Source organism: Patiria miniata, unplaced genomic scaffold (genome assembly GCF_015706575.1).
Source record: "Patiria miniata isolate m_02_andy unplaced genomic scaffold, ASM1570657v1 HiC_scaffold_5, whole genome shotgun sequence".
NCBI lineage: Eukaryota > Metazoa > Echinodermata > Asteroidea > Valvatida > Asterinidae > Patiria > Patiria miniata.
The window spans coordinates 19,782,997-19,797,995 of NW_024037072.1; the positions used below are offsets into that span (position 1 = coordinate 19,782,997).

Sequence of the window (14,999 nt, forward strand, 5' to 3'; positions counted from 1 at the left end):
TCCAACGAGACGCACCGTAGGAAATTTAAATTAGTAGTTCGTTTTGTTATTCGGCGAAGCGCGCGCAAGCATTGGCATGACGCACACGCGCTCTCGGTTGCTATAATTCGTCGGATCAGTGCGCGACATCGCATATAGCTGCAATTCAAAACAATTCAAAACATGATTCAGCAACTTTTGATTTGAAATTGAATGCTCCTAGAATGCTGTTTTTCTCAGAATATACAGCTGAAGCTGAGCTCAAACTTCATCAGGTTAGTTGTTCAGTATCCTTCATTAGATTTTGAACACTTTAGTTGCTTCAAACAAAAAAAATGCACAAATTACAAATGATGGACTATATCTTTAAATCAGTATAGTAATTATGACTTACTTGTGGTTGGGTTTGATTGGAAGAGTCTGTCCGTTGCCTTCAATCCTAGGATTCTGGAACTTCTCCAAGAAGTGTTCCCAGGGAATCTTATGGGAGGCCTTTAATCCAAACCTAACGGTAGCACAGAACAAAATAAGCATGCATTCAAATTCCACTCCAATTAATCAATTTCTTTGTTTGGTTTTGCTGGTACCAGAGAGCCAGCCTAGTGACCCGTTTGTACCGCTGACTGACTGGCTCACTGACTGTCATTTGTGACATAGCCTAGTTGTTTAGTGAGCCGGGCAGTGTGTAGCATCACCGTGTAACACAACTGAATTTGCTAAATCTGGCCTATGCACTTTCATGATACATGTCTAGGCAATAAGTCAAGTCTCCATGCAAACAACTTAAAGAGGTTGTGGAATGCTCGAAGACATTTCCGTCATTTTTCGGGTATATGTAGCCTAAGGTGTGATGAAATAAAAATGACTATTGTTTCTGTCATGAAATGAGTACAAAAGGTACTTTTGAGAGCTGTTTTTCAAGTCCTGTCATGCCTGTTTCGACGCGAACGTGCAATTTGTGTAAAAGTCGTCGTTGCGGGCAGCAAACAAAACACAGTAAATCGTGACGTAATAAACAGGACTCCCGATGCAGAGTAGCATAAACGAGTCCTGTTTATTACGTCACGATTTACTGTGTTTTGTTTGCTGCCCGCAACGACGACTTTTACACAAATTGCACGTTTGGGTCGAAACAGGACCTGAAAAATAGCTCTCAAAAGTACCCTTTGTACTCATTTCATGACAGAAACAATAGTCGTTTTTATTTCATCACATTTCAGGCTACATATACCCAAAAAATGACGGAAATGTCTTCGAGCATTCCACAACCTCTTTAAGTGGATTTTTCATTTCCACCACGTTACCAGTACAGCCATTACTCTACAACATTTTTAGCCATGCTGAATCAACTAAATAGAATTTGTCTTGTTTGTTTGGGAAAAATTTAGTTCCACTAGGGATTGTGTAGCGACATCTTACCTATCCATAAGCTGGGCAAACAACTGATCGGACATCGGCAGTGTAAACTGGATCAGAATGCTCTTCAGATCGTCCAAGGATACGAAGCCGTCTTGCCGGGCATCAAATGCCATGAACATTTTCTTGAGATTCACGTAATTTTCCTTCAGCTGCAAATAACGATAAACCAGAAAATGTAGAAAATAAGACATGCAGAAATTAATGTCAGACTTCGCATTTAAAATATAGAAAACTTAAAAACAAAATTCAGGTCTATCGTGGCTAAAGTGAACCAAAATCATTTCACAATTTCTCCTCACTTTGACATCACATAGTTTGCTGAAATATGCTCTCCCTGTGCTATTTCCAAGTTTCACCCTGAAAAAATAGCTCTTGTTTTCAAATTGATTTTTTTCAGTGCAAAAGTTATTCACTTCTAAATCAGAAATCGAACAAAATATATCCGCCCACATTAGTTATATTATTCATTGTCAAAAATTTCAAATTATTTGCGGCCTGACAATAATTTAGGTGTAAATTTTCTGCGTTATGGCCACAAAATCAACAAAAAATAGAGACGTATTTTCAGAGGGTTGAAACGTCTAACATAAAAGAGAAGTAGCTACCTCCCTTTTAAATATAATATACAAATTAAAAATTTGTCAGGAAAAAGATATCAGATATGTTGAAGAGGCACAGTGAAGCAACTTTGTGCTCATGATGTACTGTGAATATTATTCTCTCCGCGGTATTTCCTGGGGGCACTCACAATTGTAAAATGTAAAAATAAAAATATTATCATTACCCTTTTGCGGAGCTCTGCCTCGATCTGAGGGAAGGTCATTCCTCGGACTGAGTCATCGGATCCGTTGAAGACAGCCAGCTGTTCCACTTGCTTGGCTCTGTTTTGTTCTCTCTCAGAAAAGGATACTGAAAAATAGTGAAAAAACAATCTGAGTCAGGTACATTCTAAAAAAAGATCAATCACTGAAACTGAGAATTTACAGGTACTGTAAACCGCTTGCAAACATTCAAAATGAAACTGCTAAAATATTATTAAATAGTCTACTTGATTGTTAGTAAATAATAGTATCAATCTTTCTGTGAAATCTTAGCAAATTTTCGGAACGGATGACAGATAAACACGCAACGAGCGAGGCCGGAAATATCTGTGTGATATCCCACGCCGGGGTCCGGTCAATGTCAAAAGAATCCCGGCGCGAACTGGTTAATGCTGTCATTTGCATTAGTACTTACTATGGTTCAGACCGAACCATCTGAAGTTTGGCAACTTAAGTTGGCGAACTAGTTCCTGAGGCTCGAGAGCTAATTTGTCAACTTCCAATACCTCCGGCAGCTAATATCAACTATACACCCTCAAACTATGTTATATTTGTATAATATGCCCCAAAGAGAAAAAAAAACTGTGCTCATTTCTGATTTTAACATTTGTCTATGGCTGTAAGAATTTTTTGCTAATTGAATTTTGTACTCACATGGCTTTGTGCTTTCAGGAAACATGACATCGTGACGTTTGACATTGACGCCAAGCCTCTGCAGAAACTCCTTGTAATTGACGACTCCATTGTGGTGGAAATCATACCGTGACCATAATCTAGAGGAGAAAAAAATAATCCAGCAACATTATGCACCGATCATGTAGGTTACAAACATCAGTATAAGATGTGTTTCAAGAGTTTGCAAGAAGTTTGGGCATGTTTCTTATTTGAGCGTATATTTTAATCGCTTACTTTGCTTCATAGGATGGAATTTTAAATTCAATACTGGGTTTTGCCCTTCATTGATGTATTTTATAAATACATCAAAATAGCTGACAGATTTTTAAGACACGTAAATAGAGCTAATATTATTGTCAAACAAACTAGCATTTGTAAAACCACACAACTATACGATTCAAGTAACACATTTTTCTTCGAATATTCAAACTAGAAAAATGCTATTTGGATATTTGAACATTAATAATTCCCTGCTCATTGGGCCAATGAAACATACCAAAGACAATCTCAGCTCCAAGGGGAGTATACAGCTCGATGCTGCCATCTCGGCGCAAAGCAGCTAAAATCAACCACAATAAGCATTTACTCCTGGGTGGGGAGAAGCGATGAGTGACAAAGTGCCTTTCCCAAGGACACACGTACCACAACCCCAGGCTGGACTAGAACCCACAACCAGCAAGATTAACACCCGCAGGCCATGAGTTCAATGCTCCAGACCACGAGGTCATGGCACTCCACTTTGGCATATATTCAGCAGTCATCACAGCCCTAGAAAACAGCCCTCACCTGTCGTACTGTTCATCGGACATCCTGAAGCAGTAGTTCTCAATGACCTTACGCAGCTCGTGCTTCTGCACTTTGCCGTCCCGGTTGTAGTCAAACAGCTGTAATCCTTTCAGGAAGTTTTTGAGGTTGGCGGCCACCTTCTCCCTCAGCTGGCGTTCCAAGACGTCGATACCCATGTCCTGGGGAGATTTAGTGTAGCTGTATCTGTGCAAGGGGGAAACAAAACGAAATTTTGGGGTTTGCAGTGAGCATATGTAAGTTTATGGCTTCTAACTAGTGCCTCTTAGACTATTAAACCCATTAGTACCAATATCACCACAAACTGCCTTGCCTGTTATTCCCTGTACTGCCCAAAACCTCCCCAGCACTTCCCTTTTGTGGTTTGGTTGAAAATGGTTCCCAGACCAGATCCTGTACTGTCAACCATCACATGATCATATTTTGCTTTAATAGTAGCTTAACAATTTTATGGGAAGGCTTTTTCCTTAAGTGCTTTTCAAGAAGAAACTTTACTAGACCAGTGTCTTCACATACTGGAGAAACTTATAGTAACTGAAATAAAATTATGGAGTAACTAGTGCTGCAGCTTGGAGACTGACTTGAAAATGGACCAGCAAGAAGTATGGAATCTGTACTGTTTAAAATCAAGAAACCATTTTACAAATGATTTTATGAAATGCAATTTGATTGTTCAAATTTTCAAAAATTAAATCTTTGATATAATTGTAATCCACACTGTGGGCATTCAGTCTCATATTTTGGCAGAGTCAACTGACCTATGACCCGAGGTCATTTTCCAGGATTCTCGCGAACCCTCGCCGCTGCTGGCAAACCTGTCCAGGAAGTTACAGTAATTGACGGTCCCGTTGGCACTGACGGGAACCTTGGCCACCACGGCGTCAAACTGCTCCCTCGTCAGGGGCTGGCAGTACATGTCTAGGACCCGGCGCAGCTCCCCCTTGGTGATTGTCAGGCTCTGGTCGATGTCGTAGTTTTGGCAGGCCTAGGGTAAAAGACGAGCAAGAATTACATTAGCTAAATTAACCCAATAGCACCTGTACTAGCACCTGTACTACATTGTATTACATTGTGTTTATTCACTGAAGAATCAATAACACCATAGATCACTTTGGCAGTTTCGGACACTTCAGAGAGCAATAGGAAGGGCCGTTTTAAGCGCTACAGTGATTAAAGGGTTAAAGGCATTGGTAATAACCTTGTAGCAAAGCTACTGATTTTAATAATGAGAAAAACCTTGCTCAAAGGAACAAAAGTGAACCCTGTGAAATTATTCTGCCTGAAATAATAATTCGAAGAAAACAATCATTGCAGGTACATGTAGTTAAAAAAGTGTGCCTCTCGGCACACTTTTTAAAATTTTGACGATTTTCATAGTAGTCTTGATCCAAAGCTGTATTTGGAATTTCTTCTCCAAATATAACCAGTCCCTATCAAGCATGGTGATGCATCCACAGAAGCCGAGAGTCCTATTAACAAGATGAATCAAATGATGTCTTGGGAACAAAAGTGCTAAAAATCGAAAGAAGGGTGCTATAATAACAACTAACCTGATGAAGTTTTAGCTCCTTGAATGCTATATATTCCGAGAAAACAATATTCTAGGATCTAGGTTTCAATTCAAAAGTTGCCGAGTCATGTTTTGAATTGTGCCCGAAATCAGCATCCTGGACATGTTCACATTCAGCTGATTGCAGATACACAATGTCACGCACTGAACCGACAAATGATAGCAACCGCGCGCCTGTGTGTCATCTTTAGACGCATCTTTGGAAATTACCTTCTTTTATTGTTTTATTCAAAATGACAGCATGCCAGAAAGTATCATTTCACAGGGAGTTCAGTGCCATTACTATCTTTAAACCAAGTAAGCTTTTCAGCAATAATTTCGTCAGTTACTTTTTGGATAGCTGCAAATGATGTATTCTACCTTTAAAGAAGAGTAATTTTAGCAAGGTATATGGTACCTGTTTCAAGTCGTGGTAATGCTGGCGGACTTTCTCTCGGATGAGCTGCTCAACTTCAATGACACTGAGTTGGGGATTGGCTGTCAGAACGGTGTTAGTCAGAGGGGCAGATGAGGCTACAGAAATAAAACATGAAGACATCAAAAGTGGCCATCAAGTCTTTACAAGTGAAATCACAATCCAGATTGTTTACATCTGATCTTTGTGAATCAGTTTATGCCATTCCCTCCCATGCGTACACATGCGTACATGTTGGGCGCGTTCGGTCGATCTGCGCGATCTGTCGATCGCATTGCGCTATCCGTTGATTATGACGCTATCGGCATGGGCGTCACCAGGATTTTTTCTAGAGGGGGGGCAAAACATTTTTTTGCCAAAAAATGCTTGTATTTCTCAACACATTCTCGATTTATCAGTTTTAAAGGGGGGCAGGGACATTTTGCCCCCCCCCCAACTCATTAAATTTACACCACTTTGTCTTCGCGCCTCTTTTTCTTTTCTTTTTTTTTTTTTTTTTTTTTTTTTTGCTTTTCCAGGGGGGGGGGGGGCAAGTGCCCCCCCTTGCCCCCCCCTCGCGACGCCCATGGCTATCGGTCGATCCCACTGCCACCAGTCAAACATCTTTTCTTTCTAATTCACGCTTCTGGAGGATTTTTTTTTAAAGTAAGTAAAGTCCAAGATATCCTACAAAATCGACCGATCGCGTAATGCGATCGACCAATCGCGCAGATCGACCGATTACGCCTAACATACACATATCTGTTCAGATACGAACGGAGAAATAGACATGTCAACAAACCTCTAGAGGGAACCCTTTCTTCTATCCGTCCGTATTCAAATGACCCCCTGGATGCCCGACTGCCTGGGGTACGGAGTCCATTGGACGTCTTCAGGATATCCCTCGGTGTGAACATGACGCCACTGGTGGCTGGGCGGAGACCCCCCATACCGGAGCCTATGACTAGTGGGCTCGCCATGACCTGTCACTCCAGAGGGGATTCTGGAAACAAAACAGTTCAAATCATTTTTGAAATAGACCAATTTAGAGACCAGCCATTAATTAGTTCATGAAACCTGCAAACGCACAAATTTACTTGGTTTAAAAAAAAAGCCATGGCTATTGTTACGGCAGTTGACCATCTGTTTTTTTTGTTTTTTTAAACTAAACCTTCCAAAGCAATAGTCTGAGTATCACCCGTTGTCCACAGAGCCCTGTCTCCGGTCCAACGTCTGATATATCTAAGCATGCAAATTTATGCGAGCCTGCGCACCAGGCAATCGGAGTCTAAGTGAAGTCATGTCATTCCAAAATGTGGACTAAGCTGTTTGAAATTTGTGTTATGCATTACAGACACACTCTCGGAAAAAATGGTCCGGATAACATTGTTAACTTATTTCTTATGATGGGACTGCAGTTTGGCCGAAGTCAATTGAGCGTGATCGGCTGACTGATAAGGTTTACGTACAAAACCCTGAGCCAACGAGGTTTTTGTATAGAAAGCACCCGGACCACATTTTGCGAGAGTGTGTCCGTAATGCTTGAAGCCTGCCGGTAATGCTGAGCCTGCATACTGCCAAAGTTACCAGTGGCATCCCTACTGCAAATAGGACCCCTTTTTGGACCCTAATTTTATCAAATCTGCTCTTAGATAATAGCCCAAAAGCTAGGGAGATTATCCTCGGCTATATTTGCACGATTCCACCGATTTTTAAACTAGACGGTCTCGTTTTTTACAAAAAATTGTGGGGGCACTTTTTATGCAAATTAACGACTTGGATGCGTAGAAATTTTTGAAACCCTAATCAAAATTATTGCGCCCGCTGTCGGTCTTATTGCGCCATTCTGATATATCTTCTGTCTGGCATCCCCCCCCCCCAGCCAGCCACTCCCCCCCACCACCACACCAAAAAAATAATAGTAATTAAATACTGTTAAAAATGTGCTCGTTTATTAAGAAATTCATGAAGCATATTCAAACTGATTGGATTTTTCCAAAGTGTCTTTCCCATTTGCAAAAGTTCCTTTTAAAGCCCATCAACCATTACAGACACACTCTCGGAAAAAATGGTCCGGATAACATTGTTAAATTATTTCTTATGATGGGACTGCAGTTTGGCCGAAGTCAATTGAGCGTGATCGGCTGACTGATAAGGTTTACGTACAAAACCCCGAGCCAACGAGGTTTTTGTATAGAAAGCACCCGGACCACATTTTGCGAGAGTGTGTCCGTAATGTGTTATACCAGGTTGCCGTAATAATTAATAACTAATACAATTGTTACTAATAAGCCACTACTAAAGAAATGAAGGAAAAAATGTTGCAACCTGACACCACTTTCTTCTTCATATATCATCTCAATGAAGCCTTTGAAGGTCAGTCATTGCAAACATGATGATAAGACATGAATATGGGACTGAGAAACATTTCCAATTTTGTCAGGAAATACTTAGTCTTTGAAAATTTTCTTGACTCTCCAATTTTCTTGACAACTGCTGAAGTGGCGTCGATCAGGCTGCAACATTTTTTCCGAAATGGAATATCTACAAAACGAGCGTGAGGTAACTTTCATAAAATAAGTTATCAAGATCATAACTTCTCAACAAGCCCACGCTCCCCCCCCCCCCCCCTTGAGAAAAAATAGGGCCCACAAAAAACTGATGGAACTGAGAAATCAACAAAAGCACATCGATCGTGCAAAAGTCTCGAAAATGCAGTCTACAAAAATTCAAAATAAGGCCGAGGCCCTACTGGGATTTTTCTTCTCGGATTTAACACGGCCTGCTGCCCTGGAGACTAAGCCGGCAGCAACACATTTTATATACGCATCAGTGATTCACCGCACGAAAAGACATGACATGAAAGCTAAAGACGCACGGACATGACGGATTTCGGCGTAGCTTGAAGTCGACCCAAATGAAAATCAATTTAAAAAACGCTCTAAAATAACTTACATTTTATCTGATATTCACATAAATATACAAAGCAACAGTTTACCTGTTTATTTTCAAGAACTACGACTATTTATTCATCGGATCTTTGCAAGAAATCTCGTCCGTCTGTAGTTAATTTCCAGATCCGCACGTAAACTTGTGCAGGAAGTTTCCTGGGTGGTACCCGTCACACATGGCTATCTCGTACGAAAGCACACGTTGAACATGAAGTGCACCAGCCAAACAACAAGTTGCCAGTGATTGGTCACGTGATCAATCAGTTGATTGAGTGGTTGCCAAGCAGTGCGTCAGACGGCTGTTTCATTCTGTTTCATGTTTATAGTTCTAGTGAATGGATGCATGTATGATGTACACACAGACATAGCCCGACTGCGTCTGGCCGTACAGTACTATCGCAAGCTCGTACTACAGAGCTTGCGGTAGTACTGTACGGCCAGACGCAGTCGGGATAACACAGACACTGAATGAATATAATAAAAATATCCCACCAAAATGGAAAATCATGTACCCGAAGATCTTTATTAGTGGAAAGATATTCACTGAATTAAAGGAGGATTGGGTAGGGTTTTAGAATACTGCAAATTGGGTTTCTATTGTGGTTACTTAACAATCATGTTTTTTTCGGTGGGGGGGGGGGGAGAACTTCAAAAAAAATTTTTTGAGTGGGGTTCAATAGATTTGTCATAGTTTTTGTTTAATAAAATACAATAAGCTCTTGTTCCTCCAAATTCTTATAAATGATAAAGAATTAAAAAAAATCCATCCCAACCTTGATAAAAACAATTGGTGCATTATACAAATATGACCCATAATCAATTTGTAAAGAGTTGGTACCGCTTCGTCATTGTGCTGGTGTGGGGGGGGGGGGGATTATTATATTAGCTTTTTTTTTTTACTGTTGTACCCCGAAAGCACCAATTTATCAATTTTTAATACTGAAAAACTTCATCCAGGGGCAATTTAGATGTTTCAAGTGAAAAAAAACCCGTCAACTAGAGCAATTGCGTTTTTCTTTGTAACAAACTCAGGGTGATGGGCGCTGAACTTTTCATGAAATTTGTTTCAAGCAAAAAGCAGGAAGAGCATGAAATTCAAATGAACGTTTTTGGTTTTTATCATTTATGATTTTGAACAAATGCATCCTTCAGGGAACGATAGATTCCAGACACATTTATTAACCACGTGTCACTTTGGGTTTGATGGCATCATCAACGTATGTACTGACGTAGTTCATGTGAGTTAAGTGAAAAGAAATTCTGAAAATTTATAAATACATGTAACACGGACATAATGTGTATGTATTAACGACAGCCAACCTCCGGTCTGATGACGTCATAACATTAGGGTGTGGTCGTCATCATTTTTGAAGTTTACATTATCATTTTGGCAACAATGATGAATTTTAATTTAAAAATGCAGAACAATATTATCATTTCAAAGTTACCCTACAATAACTCCATGTCTGATGACGCTGTCTGATTGTGAAACTTTGCAAAGTAATGTTTTATTTTGCAAAGAATATGGGTAATTTTGTTTTGACAAATGGTTTTTAAATTAAAAAAAAAATCAACTTTCCAACGTGCCGCTAGAAGAGGGCACCCTTTTGGATGATAACGTCATTGTGACTTTTTTTTTTTTTTTTTTAAAGTTTACCACACTGTATCAGGGTTGTTCATGCCAATTTTAAACGCCATGCATTGTTCAGTTTGAAAGAAAAGCCGCTGGAAATTATTGGCGAGAAAAAGAAAAAAACACGCAAAAAGAAGAAAGAACATTGACAAAAACCAACGAAGACAAAATTGAGCCAACTATTCTTTTTGTAGTCAACTTTTTTTCATTGCACACATCCATTTAATTCCAAGCTGAAACGGTTTTTTTTATTTATTTAGCGAAATACAAATCGGCAACTGTTTGCTTGTAATTTGTACAATTCATCTTTTTTTTCATGTCTGTAATCAAAGTCAAAGAAAATATAAACAAATTTTGGAAACCACTGCTAAAACAGTGCTGTTTCTATCATTCTTTTTGGTTTTCAACGAGTGTTTATATTTTTACAGCTTATTTAAATTTCACAAAAACTGACACATTTTACGCTTGAAATAGCATGTCCACAAACATAGATTAATGTTTGTGTCTATATATAAACTCTAAGGGGTTCTAGAAAGAGACTTTTTTTTGTGACCACAATACCCAAGAGATATTATTTTTGTTTTCATGAATATATTTTTGAAGCAGTGAAATATCTATTACATTAATACTTAAGAGTGACGACCGCGTGCTTTTTATGTACGTCTTATAACATTAACACATACTATGGGTTACAAATGATCATACTTTTAAATTCAAGTGTTTTTTCCTTTCTTTTTTCTTATTTTTTTGGGGGTGGGTGGGTTGGGAGTTGGTTTAGGGAACTACATGTATGTATTAATGTTCCTCAACATAATGTCATACACGTAAACATAAAGGCAATGTACAGCCTGTCTCAAAAAAATGGTACAATCAGAAAAAAAATTGGTTAAATGTGAAATTTCAAAATAAGTCATTCTTACTTGGCATAATATTAGAGAACAAAGACTGGGCTTTCCATAGTGTTTGTTTGATCTTATTTGCTTTTGTCAATTCAGAGATATAATCAATTTTGTGCGATACACCAAAATCGATTTTGTGCCACTTTTTGTGTTCCGCAGTAAACTGGAGTTATCTCTGCATTGACAAAAGCAAATGAGATCAAACAAAAAGTATTGGACAGCCTGGTCTTTTTTCTTTAATGTGATGCTCAAAACGACTTATTTTTTTATGTTGAGATTTAATATTGAAAAAAAAAAATGTTTTCGATTGTACCATTTTTTTTGGAGACAGGCTGTACGTGGCAGCACATGTATAACTAAATAGTTATAGTCCTATACTGCGTGTGTTAAATATTAACAGTTTGCACTCACAAAACACGATGAGTAATTTTGCCTACATTTGCATACACACTTTAGAGCACCGCACATGCTTAGAGTATTTTTAATATTTTCCATTTAATAAGGTAAACAAAACTTATACGAACCTATAAAATGGTTGGTAATTGGTAATTAAATAAACATGAAAGCAACAAGGTGAGTGGTTGGTTTTGGTTCATTAAAGCAGTATAAATAAAATAATTACACCCTTATAAATAAATAAATGGAACAATTCTTGTAAAACATTTAATATAATTTAAAAATATCACATCTAAGAAACAAACACATTCAATATATTTGGTAATAGCCAGGTCTAAAGAAGCACTGAAAATTTAAATAAATAATATATCATTTACACTATGAAACTTTAAAATATCAATAGTACGGCAGATAGGAGATGGGATTGTGCCTTTGATGATACAAGCATGGCATTTGGCACACAGTTAGAGTATGTCATGAGAAAGATATCTAGCTACAGGGCCATCACAAATTTGTCCTTTGAAAAAATATTGGTAGAATGACAAACTATGGCAGCCATTTTGAAAATTGCTTGTTATTCGACCTATATTATTTCAAAGGACAAATCTGTGATGGTCCTATAGCCAAATACCTTTCTTAAGACATACTCTGGTGCCAATTGTGATGATTGTATCATCAAAGGCACAATTCCCCCAAATATTTCCCCTATGTGCCCCACTACCAGTGTTGTATTCGAATCCCTGCAAGTCCATCACAAAGTCTTTCAGTCGCAAGTCAAGTTACTAGCTATTCAAATGAAAAAAGCATTCCTTTGTCATTGTTCATCCTGTTAGGCCGTTACTTGTATATTGTGTCTGGACTTGTGACTGGACTTGTGACTGGACTTGTGAAAGGACTCAGATACGGGGCTGTATCATAAGTCCGACACCTCATAGGTTCCGACGCCTCATAAGTCCGAAACTTCGGACTTATGAGGCGTCGGACTTATGAGGCATAACATTTTTTTATTCCACCCCATAGGTCTGACGCCTCATAAGTTCGACGTCGGAAAAACGAGGCATTTGATTTGTCGGAGCTCTGAGGCGTCGGAGCTCTGAGGCGTCGGAGCTTGAGGCTTCGAACTTATGAGGCATCGGACCTATGAGGCATCGGACTTATGGACCTTTATTTGGTTATGGACCTTTATTTGTCGGACTTATGATATCCCACCTATGAGGCGTCGGACTTTGTGCATTTGAGCGGACCCCCTCGGATACAACACTGAAGACATCAATCCAGTATTCAGTACTTCCGTGATATGTCAAATATTTAGCATCAAAGATTTAATGTAGAGTATGTAAAACCTTTTAAGTTCCAAAGGCTGAAAGTCAATGGCATACTGTATAAGCAGCAGGTGTTTCACACTGCAAAGTTCTTGTATTCTATCTCTGTTACATGAATTCGCCAGATTAGTCTATATTGAAGAATTGCTAGCCCTCATGACTGTATTGTGAGCCCCTTTTGTAGAGAAGGTTTTTTTTGCAGGAACACAGCTCCTGAGAAAGCTGTACACAACAGGAAGCCAACTAATAATATCCACAGAAGACTTTTATGATACGGTGGGCTCAGGATGATATTTCACCTCAAAACAGAAGACATTGCAAGAGGTCACTGCAAGTGGCATATAGAACACAGACACACTATGTTTTCCGAGTTCTACGAACGCAAAGTGGGACGACAAATTTGTCTGTAGAAACACATGTTTGGCAATAGTAAAATTCAAGAGCATGACAAGAGTGAAAGACTGTGTATGGTGCCCTTATACTCCACTACGTATATAGCAACAATATTATCATGAACGGCTATTAAATAAAAACATACATATTGTACATATATAAAGCAGTTTTAATAATAAAGTTAAGAAAATCTAGTCGAATAAACTCAAATCAAATGAGATCCGTGCATGGGCAAGGGGCTACACGAGCAACACGATGGGAAAATATCTTTGATAAAAGTTCGATTCTGCAAGAGATAGTGAGCATTCTGTATATGATGCTGTTTAAGACTCCAACACAGGATGAACTATAAATGAACAATTGGGAAAAACATGCTAGTTTGATCTTTCTGCCAAACCATGCCTACCCTTGTTTGTCAAATGTGATCTGCTTTCCGCCAATTCCTTTCAGATAAGGCCAAAAAAAAAATAAGTCGGTCTCTGGTCAGCACGCGCGTCGATTTTTAATCATGCGCATCAATCTTTTTTTTTTTCAAAATGTTCCGCGGTAGCTCCAACAGCGCCCTCTATTGCCGCACCTCCTCAATTTTTTTTACCAAAGAGCACCAAGGAATGGGAAATTGCACCAAGGCAAATTATCGAGAGCAACAAGGCAAATTATGGAGGACACCAATGTACATGAGGACACCAAAAAAGCAAAATAGTACCCCACCTTGTCTGTACAATCCAAGCTTGAAGAAAAAAAAAAAAAAAAAAAAAGCCGCGTCCCCGCGTCAATTCCGGAACTTTGGTCTGACCAGAGACCGAATATATATTTTTTTGGCCTAAGGGCCCAATCAGTTTTTACTTTTTGGTCTATGGGCCCAGTGCACAAGTATACCCCCTCTACGGTAAGGAAGGGAGAGTTGGGGGAAACCACTTGGAGCGGCATTGCCGAAGACGCCCGACACTGGCGCGAAGACCCTATGGCTTTGTGTACTATCAGAACAATGTAGAAGTGCGCACTTCGCGCCATACGCGCACGAACCAGTATGCATGCGCGGCAGTATCCCGCCCACGGGGCTCTCAAAAATGGTTAAGAAGCACCTGTTCTTGTTCAGGCACGGAGCCCGTAAATCAATTTGACAACCCAATGAAAATGGAACGCTGGTGATATGTTAAAAGTCCTAGTTGATTCCCAGTATGATAGATTATTCAGAGCATTTTTCTCATTGGGTTTGTTTGAGACAAAATCAAATTCTCTGTCACGTGTAGGTAGTATGTTATCTAAATTACAACGCGAGCCAAAAAATCAACTTGAGCCCAAAAAAATCAATTAATTGCAGATCAAAATAATTTCAAATGGTGCCACTGTGGTAGAGCATACAAGTTAATACTTCAAAAATCTGCGAAACTTTATGGGAATACAGTAATCTGCGAGACTTTATGGGAATACAGTACATCCGGGCACCATGCATAGGAGCTATAAGGCCAAAAAAAAAATATTCGGTCTCTGGTCAGACCAAAGTTCCGGAATAGACGCGGCCACGCGGCTTTTTTTTTTTTTTTTGGCTTTTTTTCCCTTTCTTCAAGCTTGGATTGTACAGACAAGGTGGGGTACTATTTTGCTTTTTTGGTGTCCTCATGTACATTGGTGTCCTCCATAATTTGCCTTGGTGCTTTCGATCATTTGCCTTGGTACAATTTCCCATTCCTTGGTGCTCTTTGGTAAACAAAATTGAGGAGGTGCGGAAATAGAGGGCGC

The 14,999-nt window shown here is 39.3% G+C and overlaps 1 protein-coding gene across 3 annotated transcripts in view; it reads right to left on the bottom strand.

Annotated features, from left to right (window-relative positions):
* The window catches only part of LOC119740468 (EF-hand calcium-binding domain-containing protein 6-like), a 29,891-nt gene extending 21,085 nt beyond the window's left edge, over positions 1–8,806 (bottom strand). The window contains exons 1-9 of one of the 3 annotated variants that reach the window (XM_038215792.1): positions 8,661–8,806; positions 6,465–6,665; positions 5,666–5,781; positions 4,457–4,683; positions 3,681–3,884; positions 2,874–2,992; positions 2,183–2,307; positions 1,399–1,547; positions 374–484 (exon numbers count right to left, since the gene is read on the bottom strand). In XM_038215792.1, coding sequence (XP_038071720.1) covers positions 374–484; positions 1,399–1,547; positions 2,183–2,307; positions 2,874–2,992; positions 3,681–3,884; positions 4,457–4,683; positions 5,666–5,781; positions 6,465–6,642 — 1,229 coding nt within the window. In that variant the 5' untranslated portion in view covers positions 6,643–6,665; positions 8,661–8,806. Of the gene's footprint in view, positions 1–373; positions 485–1,398; positions 1,548–2,182; positions 2,308–2,873; positions 2,993–3,680; positions 3,885–4,456; positions 4,684–5,665; positions 5,782–6,464; positions 6,666–8,414; positions 8,514–8,617; positions 8,638–8,660 lie in introns of those variants that run through there. The other 2 variants (XM_038215793.1, XM_038215794.1) reach the window with 2 other exon arrangements.
* Between the last annotated feature and the right edge of the window lie 6,193 nt (positions 8,807–14,999).